Consider the following 18,841-nt stretch of genomic DNA (forward strand, 5'->3'; position numbering starts at 1 on the left):
GCGCCTTTGTAAAATCTGGGTTTAGGTTTCCATAGAAAATATATTTTTTGATTATTTACAATTCAGTTATCTATTTTTGATTGTTTAGGCTTTTAGCTACTGACTCTCATTTTTCTACCTCAGTTCTTGTTTACAATAAGAGGTGAGCCAGATCCAAATTAATGGATCAGACTTTTAAAATTAATATAAAATTTCTATTTGAATTATTGACTTTAAAAAAGATTTTCTAACTAGCTAATTTAATATGTAGCAAATGTTGGTCTTCATTAAGAATGTTTCACTCGGGGCTTCCCTGGTGGCGCAGTGGTTGAGAATCTGCCTGCCAATGCAGGGGACACGGGTTCGAGCCCTGGTCTGGGAAGATCCCACATGCCGCGGAGCAAATAGGCCCGTGAGCCACAATTACTGAGCCTGCGCGTCTGGAGCCTGTGCTCCACAACAAGAGAGGCCGCGATAGTGAGAGGCCCGCGCACCGCGATGAAGAGTGGCCCCCACTTGCCGCAATTAGAGAAAGCCCTCACACAGAAACGAAGACCCAACACAGCCATAAATAAATAAATAAAATTAAAAATTAAAAAAAATTTAAAAAATAAAAACAAAAAAAGAATGTTTCATTCGACTGGAATATTAATGGTTGTTTAATAATCTTTACTGTTGAGTTGTTTTTAAAGTATTCCAAGTTAATGACCCACTTATTCACTATCATCTTTTAAAAATTATGATAGATACTGTTGGTGAAATAATAGAATTGATGTATAATTAATCATCTTTTATTCATATAATAATCACCTGCCCCTCTCCCTTTTAGCAATGATTTACTGATAAACTAGAGAAATGATGAGGTGTCTTTTTTGTTCACTTTTTATTTTCTGTGAACAAGTTTTTTATTCTGTTTTGGTTTTTTTCTTCATAAACCTCACAACAGAATAAGTACTCAGTGTGGCTCATGGTGCTGACAGAATCTTCCAGAGAAACAATAAACCAAATAAAAGATCATGGCGTCACCTCAGAATGGAGATTTTTCTAGAGTGAAATTTCACGAGAAGATAACTACTATATATACTTCATTATCTAAACTGTAATATTATAATATTAGGAAGAGAGGTTAGTTCTCTATTCCTTATAGCCCAATAAAGATTTGATATGTTTGTGGTAAGGCAAGCTTTTCTGGATTGGGATCTGGTTTTACTGATGTTTCAGTCAGAGAAACAAGGGTATCTGGTTAAGCAATTATACTTTCTTTAAAAACACATACACACCGTCCACCTCACAAAAACTTTTGCATGTTTAGTTCCATTTTTTTCTACTTTGAATTCAAATCTGACTTTGTATAAAATTTCCAGAGGCCAAACATAAGATTATAATGATGTGAGTTCTGTACTGAGCAATTTCAAGAATATTTATATGTTTTAAATTGTTTCATCATTAAATGACTAGAAAGGCCCATTGAAAATATATAACCTCAATGAAAAATGTTATTCACTTACTAATAGGAATTTTAAATAATTTTAAGTAATGACAAATGACGAAAGAGACCAGGCATCTTTATAGTTGGAGGAAGCCTTCCCTTTCTAGGAGGCAGCAAGAGAAATTGGTGAAAGAGACTGTGGTCGGTGGCTGCCCACTATGTTGTTGGTCATCTTTATTGTTTTCTTTAAAAATAATTGAAAGTCATCTTGCTTTTCTTCCTTGCCTTAATTATTATATTGTAAACATTTGAATTGTCGATAACCCAGACAGCCTTCTTCAGCCCTAGAGAAAGCTTATAGCTATAGTTACTGACAAAATGAATATTTTGACCATGGAAGATCTTTGTACATTATAATTTGATGCATTATCTGCTGTAAAAAGAGCTAATCAGTAAATATTTGTTGAGTTCTTACTGTGTACAAAATACATATTCTGTGTAAGTTATAACAGATACTTAAATATTACCAGGACTGGAATTTAATTGTTTGGTAACGATAATTTAGATTCATATTGTGATTTAGATTCAGATTTAATATGCTCTAAATATTTTGCAGAATAGATGGTTATGAGCTTTTCATCTGGAAAATGTCTTAATTATCAAAAGTCGGCTAGTATTTCATGTTATTAAAAAAATTAATGGGAGGTTAGGAATTGTTGTTGGTTATTCTGAGCAAAGGAAATTTACCATGAAGTTTTTAAACCCACATGTTTTATTAATAGGTAGACAGATAACAGGATGATTAAGAGCTCTGGCATCAGATTACTGAGTTCAAATCCTGGCTCTGCCACTTGGCTAGTGAGGATTAAATAATATAATCCTTCTAAATAAAGTACTTAGTTCAGAACCTGACACATAGTTACTGCTTAATTAATGTTATAGGCATTTATGACCTATAAAAGGAGTAGGTTAATGACTATTTTTTTTAGCATTACCAAAAAACCCTGCAAATTCCATTATTTGAGTTCTCCAAGTGTTAGAGCATGTTAACTGTCTCAGTTTATTGTATTCATTCTGCCCGATAATCCTTAAATTGGTAGGGTGGATTGTTAAATCATCTTTTTGTTTCCCTGGTATTTAGGTATTTAGGGTATTTGGATTTCATGTAATTTTCAATTCTGTCTGACATTTCGGATGGCAATAGAAAGAAAACGTCATACCTGTCTGTGTATGTACCAGGCATGGGCTTGGCACTGTCACACAGGCAACTTAATCCTGGTAACCCTAGTGCAAGGTAGGGTTCAGTCCCACTTCTACACATAAGAAAGCAAAGTGTGAGGAGAGGGGTACACATCTTTTTCAACATTTCTTGGCTGATTAGAGGAAGACTTAGGATCCAGCGCCCCAGGACACCATGATTCTCTTTATCCCTGGAGACTCTGAAACATAGCTTTTCTTTTTAAAAAATGGCCATAGCTTAGATGTTTTGGGGCAAAGGTTGAGTAGTTATTATATTGCGTTTCTTTCTTCACGTGAGAATTTCATTTAAGTGCCATGACCACTCTGGTAGTGTTTGTATCTTAGACCATAAAATTTAATGTATTTGTAGGAGAGTATTTGAAGCTAATATGTGAAGCTTTTATACCTAGAAAACCAACAAATACCTTTAAACTCTGGACTTCCATGCTACTGTCTCCAAAATGGAATTGACCCAGAGAATCAAATCTCTTCTGAGCATACTTATTTCTTATAAAGTTAAAAAGCAAAATGGATTGAGATTGTCTTTAAAACAATTTTAAGTTGTTTAAAAATATTTGTACTTATTCCCGTCAGATACCGGATAAATGAGGCATTGTTATATTTAAAAACTGTTTTTTGTTTTCTCTGGTTTTATCAGGTTAAAAAATTAATATCTGTGAAACATATATATTCATTTTTTAAAGTCACAGATGCCACAGATAATACTTTCATAAATTGAAGCTGGAGATCATAAGGATAATTAAATGAATCATTGCAGATAATGACAGAGTGAGGGATAAAGCTAAGATTATGGATTTAATTATGGAAGGGTGCATATTTTTAGGTTAATTGGTGTTTCTGTTACTAAATGTGTTATACAGTATTTTAGACAGACAAAAATAAAATATTAATTTATATGAAATATGAGTTACATATTTCGAGCATGGAGAAAAAACTATAATACTTAACTGATAGAAAATGGTTTTGGATTTAAAAGGTGGGTTCACTGTAGGGCAATGAGGTTGAAAATGATCTGCTAGCAGGACTTTCATGTGAGGGAGAAGAGTGCTGGCTAAGGTAACTCATTTGCATGGTCCTGCCAAGGACCATTTATCGTCACTTTGACAAGAAGTTCCAGCCTGGAGACTGTGGACCTCTCCACAAATAGCTCTTCCTAAATCTGTGTTCTTAGTCACAGGAGAGTGGTATGGTATACATGGCACAGGGAAGAGTTACAACTAGAGAAATGTATCCAGATGAGTAGATTCATCTGTACATGTATTCCTACATCAGACAATAGCATTTGCTTTAAGGACATCTGGAAAAACACATCACTTAAAACCAAATTCAGAGGAAAATATAAATAATCATTTAAAACCAGTAGAATTTTGAAAGTAGGTTTTTAAAAATGAATTCTATCAGTCATGCAAATGTAAATTTGTGGTAAGCATGATAAACAAAACATTAAAAAGTAGTTTGTGTGAAATTTAGAACTGCCTGGGTTTTATCTCCCTTTTTTATCTGAAAGAGCCAGTAATCCTAATGGTTATGAGTTGTTCTAAGTGTTTCTAGGTTTTTTGATCTTCAGATAGGTCAGTTTTCCCATGATATCTATCATAGTACATACCTCTCCAAAAACTATATTGCAACATATTTTTTAAAGTTTGTGTTATTAAAATTTATCTTAAAAATTAAATAATCTTAGTTTGCCCCTTAACTGCTTGGTTTATAGTAGGGGCTCTCAATAAATAGTTTTGAATAAACAGAGCCATTCAAATGGAGACTCTTAAAAATGATAGAAATGCCTACCAGTGGTTGGTTTAAAATCAGTTTCTGTACTTATACTTCTTAAAAGTTATGAAAAACGACAGCTAGGAGCAAGAATCACCCATCTATTTCAGTGGTAAGGCTACATATGGTTAATATAATGCCATATGCTATATAGCTCTTGAGAGTTTTCTCTTGTAAGCTTTATGCTCCCCAGACATTTCATGTGAAGAAAAGCAAGTACTAAAGATGCTTATATTACAAGGGCAAGGGAATAGTTCCTATAGCACAATATAACATTGCTCATAAACTATCAATATTTTATTTGTTCTAAACTGCAGGCTCTAATTATTACCTATTAGAATACCTAAGAAGTGCTTCCATTAGTGATCTTATAAGTTTAATTTTTTCAAGTTAAAATATGTAATATACAGAATGATACTGATGCATGCATGGTACTTTACAGCTTTCATGACAGATTTTTAAGTATTACTTCATTTAATACAAGAGCCCCATGTTTTAAGTACAAGAGGTATTATTATCCCTGTTTTGCAGTTGGGAAACTGAGGCTCAGGTGTTAAGTGTCCTGGCAAAGGTCATATGGCCAGTAAGTGGCTGACCTGGCCCTGCATCTCAGATCATTCTCACTCCACTGTCCCATGCCATTTCCTAGAAAAGCAAAGTAAAGCTCCCAAGTAAAATATAAAGTATTTTTAAAAGTAGCCTAATGTTTTTATATAATTAGCTTTTTAAACTTTTTGTTGAATATTTTGAACTAATTTCAAAAAAAGTCACCATTATCCAATCCCAAATACCTGATGAAACCTGCAGCAGCTTATAAACTGCCATAGTCAGTGATACACCAAACTAGCTGTTTTATGGAGTAAAAAGGTAATCTATTTGCACTTGATATATTGTGCATATTATAATTAAAATGTATTTAAACTGTTTACTCTCAATTCACACAAATGCCATCTACATCATTGAAATTGATCCTTAAAATTCTGAAATCAAAATGTGAAAGGTCATTGTATTTCTTTGGCCAACTAGAACAGTTAATAAAAATACTTATTAGGGTAGAGTGATGAGAAGAGTACAGGGATTCTTTTTTTTTTTTAATTGTAGTATAGTTGATTCACAATGTTGTGTTAGTTTCTGGTGTACAGCAAAGTGATTCAGTTATATATATGTATCATATTCTTTTCCATTATGGTTTATTACAGGATATTGAATATAGTTCCAAGTGTAGGGATTCTTAACCAAGAGTCCGTATATGGGCTTCAGGTCTGTGAACCCTTGAAATTATATGGATGTGTGTATATACACATCCAACTACCATCTAACGGAATTCATGCTTCCTTCTCGTCAAACATGATCCATATATATGTAGATGTAATTTTTAAAAAATACTTTTAAAGTACTTAAAATTTGGGCAGGATTTTTAAAATAGCTTTAGAGATGGTATATTTGAGGAATGATGGTATTCTAGATTGTAATGACAACTTATTTCATATGTGCCTATTAAAAATATGAACTAAAAGATTATTATCAATTATAACTCACATTAATTGGTCACTTGTACTATGTGCCAGATACTGTTATAGGTATGGTTATAAGTATCACACAGCACATTGTCTCATTTGATCATTACAATAACCCTATGAGGTGAGTTTTACAGTGATCCTTATTTTGTAGATGAGAAACCAAGGCACAGAAAGGTTAGGTGACTTGCCCAGGGTCACATTTTGGTAAACTTTTTTTTTTTTTTAACATCTTTATTGGAGTATAATTGCTTTACAATGGTGTGTTAGTTTCTGCTGTATAACAAAGTGAATCAGCTATATGTATACATATATCCCCATATCCCTTCCCTCTTGCGTCTCCTTCCCACCTTTCCTATCTCACCTCTCTAGGTGGTCACAAAGCACCGAGCTGATCTCCCTGTGTGATGCAGCTGCTTCCCACTAGCTATTTTACATTTGGTAGTGTATATATGTCAATGCTCTCACTTCGTCTCAGCTTTTACCCTTCCCCCTCTGTGTCCTCAAGTCCATTCTCTACGTCTGTGTCTTTATTCCTGTCCTGACCCTAGGTTCATCAGAACCATTTTTTTTTTTTAGATTCCATATATATGTGTTAGCATACGGTATTTGTTTTTCTCTTTCTGACTTACTTCATTCTGTATGACAGACTCTAGGTCCATCTACCTCACTACAAATAACTCAATTTCGTTTTTTATGGCTGAGTAATACTCCATTGTATAAATGTGCCACATCTTCTTTATCCATTCATCTGTTGATAGACACTTAGGTTGCTTCCATGTCCTGGCTATTGTAAATAGTGCTGCAATGAACATTGTGGTACATGGCTCTTTTTGGGTTGCTGGTTTTTTTTTTAATAATTCTAACCATATATTGCTTAAACAGGAAAAATTTTTTAAAAAAAATAACACCAAAAATATATCTGTTAAAAGAGTGTCATTGTCTCATACAGTCCCACCCTCTTCTTGAAATTGCAACACAACCTCTAGATTTCACAAAAAGAGAAATCCAAAATGTGGTATCTTCATAAAGAAATGGCACACAGATCTATATGTTTAACCCAGTGGCTTCAATAATTTCTTTGTCTGGGTCAGTATTGGTTTCTGCAGAATTGGAATGCTGTCTGGGATAATGACTGTGGGTCATCTTTCCACTTATACGTTCAATCATATGACACACTTGCTTTTCGAATAACTAGCAAAGAAGAAATTAACAATGAAATCCAGTATTTGCTGGATCTGAGGGGATGACTCTTTTTGAATTATGGTTTTCTTAGGGTATATGCCCAATAGTGGGATTGCTGGGTCATATGGTAGTTCTATTTTCAGTTTTTTACGGAACCTCCATACTGTTCTCCATAGTGGCTGTATCAATTTACATTCCCACCAATACTGCAAGAGGGTTCCCTTTTCTCCACACCCTCTCCAGCATTTATTGTTTGTAGATTTTTTGATGATGGCCATTCTGACCATTGTGAGGTGATACATCATTGTAGTTTTGATTTGCATTTCTCTAATGATTAGTGATGTTGAGCATCCTTTCATATGTTTGTTTGCAATCTGTGTATCTTCTTTGGAGAAATGTCTGTTTAGGTCTTCCGTGCATTTTTGGATTGGGTAGTTTTTTTTTTAATATTGAGCTGCATGAGCTGCGTGTATATTTTGGAGATTAATCCTTTGTCCGTTGATTCGTTTGCAAATATTTTCTCCCATTCTGAGGGTTGTCTTTTCATCTTGTTTATGGTTTCCTTTGCTGTGCAAAAGCTTTTAAGTTTCATTAGGTCCCATTTGTTTATTTTTGTCTTTATTTCCATTTCTCTAGGAGGTGGGTCAAAAAGGATCTTGCCGTGATTTATGTCAGAGTGTTCTGCCTATGTTTCCCTCTAAGAGTTTGATAGTGTCTGGCCTTACATTTAGGTCTTTAATCCATTTTGAGTTTATTCTTGTATATGGTGTTAGGGAGTGTTCTAATTTCATTCTTTTACATGTAGCTGTCCAGTTTTCCCAGCACCACTTCATTGAAGAGGCTGTCTTTTCTGCACTGTATATTCTTGCCTCCTTTATCAAAGATAAGGTGACCATATGTGCGTGGGTTTATCTCTGGGCTTTCTATCCTGTTCCATTGATCTAAACTTTTTTTTTAATTGAAGTAAAGTTGATTTACAATGTTGTGTTAGTTTCAGGTGTTCAGCAAAGTGATGCAGAATATATATATATATATTCTTTTAGATTCTTTTCCATTATAGGTTATTATAAGATACTAAATATAGTTCCCTGTGCTATACAGTAGATCCCTGTTGTCTGTTTTATATATGGTAGTGTGTATATGTTAATCCCAAACTCCTAATTTATCCCTTTCCCCCTTTCCCCTTTGGTAACCATAAGTTTGTTTTCTATGTCTGTGAGACCATTTCTGTTTTGTAAATAAGTTCCTTTGCATCATGTCGTATCCTAGATTCCATCCAGATTAATTTCCCAGGGTCAGATATTTAACAAGGGGCAGACCTGAGACTCAAATCCAGTCTAATACAAAAATCAGTGTTCTGGGGTTCCCTGGTGGCGCAGTGGTTGAGAAATCTGCCTGTCAGTGCAAGGGACACGGGTTCGAGCCCTGGTCTGGGAAGATCCCACATGCCGCAGAGCAACTGGGCCCGTGAGCCACAATTACTGAGCCTGCGCGTCTGGAGCCTGTGCTCCGTGACAAGAGAGGCCGTGACAGTGAGAGGCCCGCGCACCGCGATGAAGAGTGGCCCCCGCTTGCCACAACTAGAGAAAGCCCTCACACAGAAACGAAGACCCAACACAGCCAAAAATAAATAAATAAATAAATAAATAAAATTTAAAATAATACAGACATACACTTAAAAAAAAAATCAGTGTTCTTTTTTTTTTTTTAATTTATTTAATTTATTTTTGGCTGCGTTGGGTCTTCGTTGCCGCTCCAGGGCTTTCTCTAGTTGAGGTGAGTGGGGCCTACTCTTCGTTGTGGTGCGCAGGCTTCTCATTGCAGTGGCTTCTCTTGTTGCAGAGCACAGGCTCTAGGGCGTGTGGGCTTCAGTAGTTGTGGCACACAGGCTCAGTAGTTGTGGCACATGGGCTTAGCTGCTCTGCGGCATGTGGGATCTTCCCAGACCAGGGCTCGAACCCGTGTCTCCTGCATTGGCAGGTGGATTCCTAACCACTGCACCACCAGGGAAGTCCCAAAAATCGGTGTTCTAATCACTATTCTTTACTACTTACAACATGCTTTGAAATATATCAAACTCTTTATATTGGTACATTTTCCTTTCTTAAAAAGTAAGCAGAGTTTTATAGTGATGCCTGATCAGAAGAAAGCAGTGTGGTCTTCAGGTAGAAATAAGCTTATATAATTTTGAAATGTCTTTCAACCAGCAATAATATTGATTTTTTAACAGAAAAAAAGTTATATCTATATCATTTAAGAAGTTTTTTAAAGCTTATTAGGGTGAAATTGTTTTATTTCTAAGAGAAAAATAACATTGGTAGTACCATGTACCAAGATCCTATATATCAGGGCTTTGTTAATGCTGATTATTTTAAGAGAACACTGACCTTTTTTTAAGTGCTGAAACATATAAGGAATCATTTGATTTAGAGAAAGGATAATAGTAATACTCTAAGCAAGATACTTTCTTCACATGATGCAGCTACTCATTTTTTTAAAGTTTTTCTTTTTGACAGTAACTGTAATAATTTTACCCAGTTGCATTACCTTTTGTTGCATCATCTTTTGTCCATATTATCTTTTATTATGCAAGAGGAAGTTTTTCTTTTATTTAGTGATTTAAAAAAATTTAAATTTATAAAAAACTGGATAAAAAGAAGATGGTTGTTTGGTGGTAATCACTTGTGACTTCCTTTACATGAATGTCTTTGAGTTTTCTATTTTCTGTAAACAAAACAAGATAATTATATAGAGCCATCTCAGATTATCATAATTTGGAGAAATGTTTATAGCAACGCAGTTGAATTGTCTCTTCAATAGATGATACCATGTGTGTTTTTTTAATTCTATTTGTGGCATGAGGAACGTTAAATAGAAACATCTCCGTATGTGAGACAATAGTTTTAAATGGAAAACTTCAAGATCTATTTATGAAAATATGTGATTAAGCTAGGATTGTTTGACAAGTCAAAATGAATTATTGCCATAGGACAGTTTTAATTTTTTTAAAGGAATATTAAGGTTAGCAGGAAATTGCTTGAGGAAAGGTTGTTCGTTGGCAACCTTCCCCAACTCCCTTCAACAGCTCCTTTTGCCATTCCCTATTAAGGAAAGCTGCCCTTATATAAAGAAATTCTCTTTTAGAAAATGACTATGTTACAGTTAAGGACTACTTATTTCAGAAAAAATCAAGCAGGAAAGCCTGGTCCATCACTAGCAAACAGTCTCCAAAGCCAGTCCAACATTTTAATTTGCTGATGGCATGGATTCCTTGACATGTTGAATAGCAGGTGTTCCAAGCCTTAACCCCTCTTAAGGCAAAACTTTCTAACTAATATTTACTTCATTTTTGGCATTCCACTGGAGGTGAAGTATAGCAGCTGTTTAAAGAATGTGTGTGTAAATGTGTATATATGTGTTTGGAAACAAAGAGCCACACTGAAATTACAAAGTGATTAAAATAGAATTTAGAAACCCAAATTGGAACTTGGCTGGATTCATGAGGGATTACGATTCTCCCTACACTTTGACAATGTCCTTTACCAAAGTGCAGATGCTCACAGTTGGCCGATGATGCGGAGATCCACCACATGAGAAACAGAGGAAAGAATATTATCCCAAGTGTTACATAGAGTGTTAAATAAAAACTACTAAGGTAAGAAGGTCAGTGCTTTACATAGATAGTAAACTATGCATATTATTTTATTTGTAACCCCATGTGTTAAGATGGGACACTATTAAAGCAACAATCACTTAAAAAGCAACAACCAACAAACCAGTATTTAATTTGGTACTTAAAATTAATAATTAAAACCAAATGGAAGCAATGCCTAAAGTAACTAAGATAATTCACAATAAAAACCATTAGTGCAGGCTCTACTTATTGGAAATATGATAATTCAACATAGGCTAACCTAAAATGTACCTTTAGAGATAGAATAAGGATATAAGCAAAATATTAAATAAGATTTCAGGAAGCCCCTAAAATTATTTTTAAGAACTTCAGAACTGATTACCTATATGCAAAAAAATATTAACTATAAGTTTAAGTTCATTCATACATGACCTTATTTGAAGCAGTGTATTTTCATTCACTAGCAAAATTCATGTCAGTAAGATATTTTTGAAGTATTTTATTGTCCAGATATTTCACTACTTTGAACTAGTTGTTCCAGTGATTAGCCTGAATTTCAATGGAAACCTAAGTCTTAAATGAAGACATGCTTCTGAAAATAAGGCAACTTTTCTACAATCTGTTTATGAACAGAAAAAAAAATCTTTGGTTTTAGTTAAACTAGCAGGAAGGATTTTGCAAAAAAGAAATACTAAAGAACCAAACAACGAAAAGGCTCTTAATAAGCAATGGGAAACTCCAAACCCCATCAAGGTCAATAGAGTACCTAAGGCACCTCAGGTTCAGATGATACAATCATCTTTGCTTAGAGTTCTAATAATCTATATACAGGATTTTTACCATCTTAAGAACATGAAGCCGAAAAGGTAATGTCCAACAATGATTATTTTAAGAAAGAAGAAAATCCTAAGAGTTGATAAATGGGAGAGATTAGAGATCATCTCCTCTACCTCCCAAATGAGGAAAATGAGGCCCAGTCAAGAAACAGAGGTGACACCAGAGTTTGTGTTTCCAGACTCCTAGTCCATTTCTCTTAGGGCAGGACAAATTCTAGATTTTAACTTTATTGGCTAGGAAACCAAGTGTGAAGAGTTTCAGAGATGTGAATTTGAGGAAGAAAAAAAAAAAATTCCCATCAAATCCCCAAAGGCAAGTTGGAAATAAATGTATAATACTTTACTGTCTTAATTCCTTTATACCATGTGTTGGACAACTTAGCTAATATACTAATTGAGTGATACAGTTCTTTTCAATTCTATCTAAAAATAGCAGACCAAAATTAAATGAGAAAGTTACATCAGATTCCACTTGAGCATACATAAGGCCATGGTACTTAATGCGAACCACCACTTCTTGGGAGAAAGAAGACATCCACTGTCCAATTCAGGAGAGAAAGCTCCTGACCAGTTATCCAGTAGACTCTCTGCACGTCAATGGGAAAGATGATGCTTATTATTTTTTAAAAAATCTCTACAAAGCTCACATACAAGACAGTACATCCTAGATTTGTGACTGCTATGAGCATTTAAGGCTGTCATTTTCAAGTATCAAAGTTTAGTGTTCCATTACCCAATCTGTGCAATAGACATAGCTATAAGCTCAAGTCATGGAAATTAACAGAAGCTCACCAAAGACATAAAGACATCATAATTTAGGCAACAGCATTTTTAAATGTAGGAAAGGCTGGGAAAAATTTTATGGATTAGATTATGCTTCTCTGAACTGCATTAGTTTGTTCACACTGAAACTTTGTCTAACACTATTGTCTGTTGCATGGCATTTGGAATAAGGTAGATCAACAGCAGACCAAACAAGAAAGCTTAATTAGGTAACAGAACTAGTCATTAAGATGGTTCACCTCTACCACAGTTATACAGCCTGTTTCCCTAGAGAAAGATTAGAAATGGCTCCAGTATACCAAATAAGATTCATAGATAAACATGAGAAAATTTTTTTAAAGCAGGACCTTTCAAAATCTAGGGACTACCATGCACTGCTCGAGGATGAAATAAGTCAACGTTATTTACTTCTGGCTTGATGTAATACTGTGAAACGTAACATGGCTGGAGAAAATGGGTATTTGGAAGCCAGTATGTCATTTAACTTATACTCTAGGTGTGTACATAAGCTGTAGTTCTGTAACTTCTACTGCGGTTCCAATATCTACATCTGAAAGGTGAAATCAGTTTTATTATGAAAGCAGTTGCTTTGTTATAAATTCCATGTAACATGCTTGAATTGAAGGTCTTTTCTCTTTAACACAATTTAAAGTTTCTTGTGGTTTGGTCAGCATACACCCTTTTCGTTTCATTTGATATACAAGCCAATGTGGAAATTAGAAAAACAAAATTACCAACTAGTTCAGAGAGCTAAATTGAGTCCAGGATTATGGCAAAGTCTGACCCAAAGTTTTAATTTGTAATTTCAGCATGTTTCTCATGCAGTTTGGGGAGCATCAAACTAAATCTACAATCGCCAGAAACCTTTGTTACAGTTGAATGAATGCACATTAACTAAAATGTGTACATTTTTAGTGTTCATGATAAATGCAGATATGACCTTATTACACTTTTGGCATTCTTTAAGAAAGCACATTAAGCTTTAATATAGAAATATTTAGGTTACACTTGTGCTCAAGTAATAATAAAACATTTGTTCTTTTTGATCTCATACATTCTCTCCTCAGGAATGGCCCATCTCCTGCACGCTTGGAGCAACCTTTGGCTACGTGGCTGGCCTTGTTACTTCACCACTCTGGATATACTGGAATAGAAAGAAACTTACATACAAGAACAATTAATTGGAGCAAAGGGAGAAGATATTTCTTTGTGCAGATTCCATAAAGACTGTGCAGACATGTATATGGTCTAAGCCAGGCAGTTCCACTTAACAGCACTGTTTTTTATGTAGTTACAACATGATGTGATTGTAGCTTTTTAAACTATGAAACCCCTGAGAGATTGTACCTTCTAGTTGAAATAAAGTATTTATAATAGATTGTGGCTTCAGATGCTGTTTGTTGCTTCTTGGACCTTTAAGAAACATTCTTAATCAACTTTATAGAATTCTGAGGACAGGGTTTGTTTTTTTTTTTTCCTTTCAAGTTTTAAACTGCTTCATTATTTATAAGAGGTCTGGGTATAGCTTTAGCATTTCATATGCTTTCTGAGAGAAATGGACAGTTTACTTGGCCACTGAAGACATTTCTCACGTAATTAAACAACAGTTTATACATCTTGATCCTATTCTTTTTTTTACTGTGTGTTTCTTTGGAGTTAAAATGGCTATGATAGCCTCATCAAAAACAGTCTTCAATCCCTTCTGGGTTAAAGCTGAACATTCCACATAGCAGCACGCACCTATCTGGGAGGGAGAAAAAAAACATCACAAATATATACAGTCTTTTTTACAACAACTGATACCACACAAACACACCATTACAAGGAAAATCATAAAATGCAAAAAGAATGAAATCATTCATATTTATGATACCCAGAGACAGCTAATTGTTAAAATACTAGTGTATATTCTTCCAGACTTTCTCTATGGAAAATTCTTTCATTCATCACATATTTACTGGGTACCTACTATATGCCAGGCTCTGTTTTTAGGTGCTGGGGATCATGTCAATGAACTGAGCAGAACAGCGAAGTCTCCGCTGTGTGATGCTTACGTTTGCTTAAGTTCTCCTGGGGGAGGAACACACAAAGGAATATAGAGCAGATGGTGGCACATGCTACAGGTTAAAAAAAAAAAGCAGAGTGAGGGAGGGAAAGGGTGCAGAGGACAGTGGTGGTGGTCAGAGAAAGCTGCTCACCAAGGTAAAGTTTGAGCACTGAGGGATACCTAGGGGAAGAGTTTCCAGGAGGACAGAGCCACAGATGTAACGACCCTGATGCAGGAGCATGCACAGAGCATTCAGGGGGTGGGAAAGAAGCCAGAGTGGCAGGAGAGGGTGAGCAGGGGTAATGGCAAGAGAGGCAGTCAGTGAGGCAGCCTCGAGGTAGCGACCTCGAGTAAGGACTTTGGCTTCTACTGTGAGAGGGGACCCATCCATCCATCCATCCATTTGTTCGTTCATTGGAAACTTACAGAGCACTCCCATTTGCCAAATGTGAGAATATAGCAAGGAACAAAATTAAGTCCCTAAGCTATTCTCATGAAGCTTATATTTTAGAGGGAGAAGACCATGGACTAATAAAGAGGTAGAATATGTGGTCTGGAGAAAAATGGGGAAGGAGATAGGGAGTGGGGAGAGGTCAGGCAAGGCCTCACTGAGAGAGTGATATTTGAGTGAAAGAATGAACAATGTCTACATCAGGAAGACTATCCCAGGCAGAGGGGGCGGTGAAAGGACAAAGGCTCTGAGGCAGAAGATTGGGGAAACCGCACAGAGGCCGAGTGCCTGGAGCACAGTGAGTGAGGCAGAGAGGGAGCGGGGCCTGTACGCCAGGGTGAGGACTTGGGCCTTTATTTATTCGAAAGATAATAAAGCCACTGGAAGATTCTGAACAGAGCAGGGAGCTGATGGAGCTTCTATTTTTAGTCTCACTCTGGCTGCTGTGTTGAGAAAAGGTTAACAGACACAGCCAGAAGCAGAAAGGTGAGTGAGAAGCTGTTCCAGTAATCCAGGCCAGAGAGGGAGGGGGCCTGAGCCAGGCTGCCAGAGGAGGGGACGGTGAGGAGCGTTTGGATTCTGGGTATATTCTGAACGTAGAAAAATATATTTTGCTGGAGGGTTCACTGTATGGTATGAGAGAAAGAGCAAGGTCAAGTGTGACTTCAAGGTTTTTGACCCGAGTAACTGAGAAGACTAAGCCTAGAGGATAAAATTGGGAGTTCTGTTTTGGACATGTTAGTTTTGAGATGCTTACCACCCGGATGGACTTGTTGCATGACCAGTTGGATAACGAAGTCTAGAGTTTAGGGAGGAGGTCCAGGCTGCAGATAGAAATTTGGGGATCTCAGTAGCAGACTGTTCAAACCACAAGACGGATAGAAGCTTACTAGGCTTAAAGACTGAGTGTGGATATAGAAGGAAAGACATCCAAGAAGCTGAGTGCTGATCCCTGGACCCTCAACATTCAGAGATGGGGAGATGAGGAGATGGAGCAGAGGCCAACGCGCGGGGAGAAAGCCCAAGAGAGGGCGTTCAAGGAAGCCAAGTGAATGTGTTTCAAGAAGGGACCAACTGTGCCAAATGCTGCTGAAAGATCTAGAAACGGTGTTTTGCAACCACTGTTTTTCCCCTTAAACTACATAATAAACATGAACATCTCAGTAAGTAAATTAGTATAAATTTTTAATAGATGCAGGGTTGTGGTTTTTTTTTGCCATTATAAACAAAGCAGCAACTTTATGGCTATCTCTTTAAGCACATCCCGTATAATATTCTTAGGATAAACTCCTCCCTGTGAAATTGTCTGATCAAAAGTGTACATGACTTTAAGGCTTTTGCATGTTGTCGAGGCTGCTTTTACTCAAAGACCAACAGAACAACCGAGTACCCATTTCCTTACACCCTTGGAACAGTGGGTATTCTAATTAATGTCTCTTTTTTTGTGTGCCAATTTTATAGATGGAAATTGAACTTACATTTGACTACTAAGGAGTATGAACATATTTTGTATCTTCAATGGCAATCTGCATTTTTTGGAGAATCCCCCACTGATGTTCTGAGTCCCTTTTCCTACTGGGGTATGCACATGTCTTTTTCTGATTAATCCATATGCAAGGGGTTCATGTCCACTAAGGATCTTAACCCATTTCTCTGCCATAAATGTCAAGTTTGTTATATGACTTTTAATTTTATTTCTGGCATTTGATGTCATATTAAATTTTTACATAGTTAAATCATCAATGTTTTCATTTATGACTTTTACCTTTATGAAATTTAGAAATTCCTTCTCTCCTAAGATGACAGAATTTAATATGTGAAATTCCTTGTTAGTAGCTTGTTAGTAAAGCTATTTATCTTTTGCTTTAGGAAAAACTGTTCTCCAAAAAGTTTTCTTGCTTTCTTCTGCCTCCTGATAGTATTTTTAAAAACACCTTATTATATTCCATTTCCACATAAGTCCTGTTAAAGTCATAACATCTAAAAAATAGAATCCAATCATGTTAGGGGCAAATGGAGAAAAAAGTAAGCCTCGCTTTGGGGAGAGGAAGAATATAAGTTAAAAGGTATTTTGTGCATCACAGTTATATTTTTAAAATGATAATATTTTCCACCTTTCATAAAAATTCTCTTGTGGAAGAGAATTCAACAACACATTTCTTCTCCAACCTAGCCATAATTTTTTGTTTTTAACTGCAGACTTAAATTGTCCTCCTATTCCACTCCATTGCCTACTCCATGAGCCTTCACTGAAGACAGGGCCTGATTCAGCAGCCCCTATTTGTGACGCCTCTTTCTACACATGACTTACTAGGAAAATATTGTTGGCAGTGTAGCACAGGTGTAAAGGCCGGAGTGAGGCCTTTACTGAAGCCCAGCTCTGCCATTTACTACCTGCGGGACCTTACAAGTTACCTGACAAGTTACCTGACAAGGCTATGCCTCTGTTTTCTCCCCCATAAAACAGAGGCACTAGTAGACCAACCTCACTGTGTTGAGGCAAGGATTAAATGATCTAATGCATGTAAAACACTCAGCACAGGGCCTGGCATACAGTAAAGCACAGTAAATATTAGCTTCTATTACTACCTTAGCTTCATTTACATTTATTTTTAAATTCTGTAAAGGTTGCATTACCTCTTTTGCTAGTTTCTGTCCTTGTTCCACACATATAGGTTTTTCCTTCATATCATTCAGTCTTGCTAAAGTTTTGGGGTCATCTCGGAGATCAATCTAGTTAAGAAAGGTTAATAATGTCCCATAACATTATCAGTCTTTAAAGATAAAGCATGTAGTCCCATTTAACCCCACGTATCAGAAAAAGATTACAAAAGAACCTAATCTTTAAAACCAACTAATATAGTAATTGCTTTCTTTGACACTACTTTTTCCAAAAATGTGACAGAATTTATTATAACTAACAACTGAGATTAAACATATATTATCTCATTTGCTAAACCTTAGGGCCATTTGTCTGAGAGCAGCACCACAGGCAGGCCACAGAGGTTATTCTTAAATGGGTAAAATCAAAGCAGACATACCTGAGTTCCTATTAATAAAAAGGGTACATTTGGTGCGTATTCCTTAAGTTCTGGTACCCACTCCTCTTTCACATTTTGAAATGAGGCTGGATTTACCACAGAGAAGCATATAAGGAAGACATCAGTCATTGGATAAGATAAAGGCCTCAGACGATCATAGTCTTCCTAAGGAAGAAAGAAAAACCTCATTATTTCCATTTCTAGAGTTTACTAACAAACATGTACATTAGAGTAGATGGTCAAAGAAGCAAAGGCAGGACTATTCCACAAATGGAATGTATGGCATACTACAAAAAACAACATAATTCCATGGGTCTTTGCTATTCTTCCTTTGGAAGCTCTGAACACCACTGGGGTAAAAATATGACAATATCATTAACGTCTACAATGAAACTTTGAGAAAATACATTGTGATGATGAGAGTTGTCACTGGAAGCATTTTTAACTGAAAAGTTTGCACACAGAATTGATTGTAGCTAGATGTTTAAGTATAGTCATTTATAATAATATTATATACTGAATGTTCACTATGTTATTAAACATATGACCCATATGCTCTCTTATGTATTACTTATTTAATCCTTGTAAAAACTATATGACATAAGAACCATTATCTCTATGTTGCATTTGTGTAAACTGAGGCAACAGAAATTAAATAACTTGTGTAAGGAAGTATATAGCAAGTAAAGGAGATGGGATTCAAACCCTGGCAGTTTCACTTCAGAACCTATGCCTTAACCACTATACATCTTCACTGAGACCTTAAATCTTTGCTTTCCCTGTTTATATAGTTTTCTTAATTTTTTTTTTTTGTGTGTGTGTGTGCATATGCATGTTTGTGTGAAAATTTAACGATAGAAACATACTGAGTAAATCCACAAAATCCCCCTTCCTCTCCAATTTCCATTC

At 35.9% G+C, this 18,841-nt stretch overlaps 2 protein-coding genes across 7 annotated transcripts in view; one reads left to right on the plus strand and one right to left on the minus strand.

Annotated features, from left to right (window-relative positions):
* PIGF (phosphatidylinositol glycan anchor biosynthesis class F) overlaps window positions 1–13,771 on the plus strand; it is a 40,298-nt gene extending 26,527 nt beyond the window's left edge. For 2 of the 6 annotated variants that reach the window (XR_014254293.1, XM_082427846.1), the window contains exons 6-7: window positions 10,694–10,795; window positions 13,461–13,583. Coding sequence is in view for 4 of the 6 variants with exons in the window: in XM_082427846.1 (XP_082283972.1) it covers window positions 10,694–10,772 (79 nt within the window). In the remaining 2 variants the exon portion in view is untranslated. Of the gene's footprint in view, window positions 1–10,688; window positions 10,796–13,460 lie in introns of all 6 variants that reach the window. The other 4 variants (XM_082427847.1, XM_082427849.1, XM_082427848.1 and 1 more) reach the window with 3 other exon arrangements.
* The window catches only part of RHOQ (ras homolog family member Q), a gene marked incomplete at its 5' end in the record, with an annotated part of 37,410 nt that continues 29,462 nt past the window's right edge, over window positions 10,894–18,841 (minus strand). The window contains 3 exons of the mRNA XM_082427900.1: window positions 10,894–14,137; window positions 17,529–17,624; window positions 17,933–18,097. Of these exons, the coding sequence (XP_082284026.1) occupies window positions 13,982–14,137; window positions 17,529–17,624; window positions 17,933–18,097 (417 nt within the window). The 3' untranslated portion in view covers window positions 10,894–13,981. The remainder of the gene's footprint in view (window positions 14,138–17,528; window positions 17,625–17,932; window positions 18,098–18,841) is intronic.

The sequence above is a fragment of the Balaenoptera physalus genome (genome assembly GCF_965194825.1).
Source record: "Balaenoptera physalus genome assembly, chromosome: 15".
Taxonomy (NCBI): domain Eukaryota; kingdom Metazoa; phylum Chordata; class Mammalia; order Artiodactyla; family Balaenopteridae; genus Balaenoptera; species Balaenoptera physalus.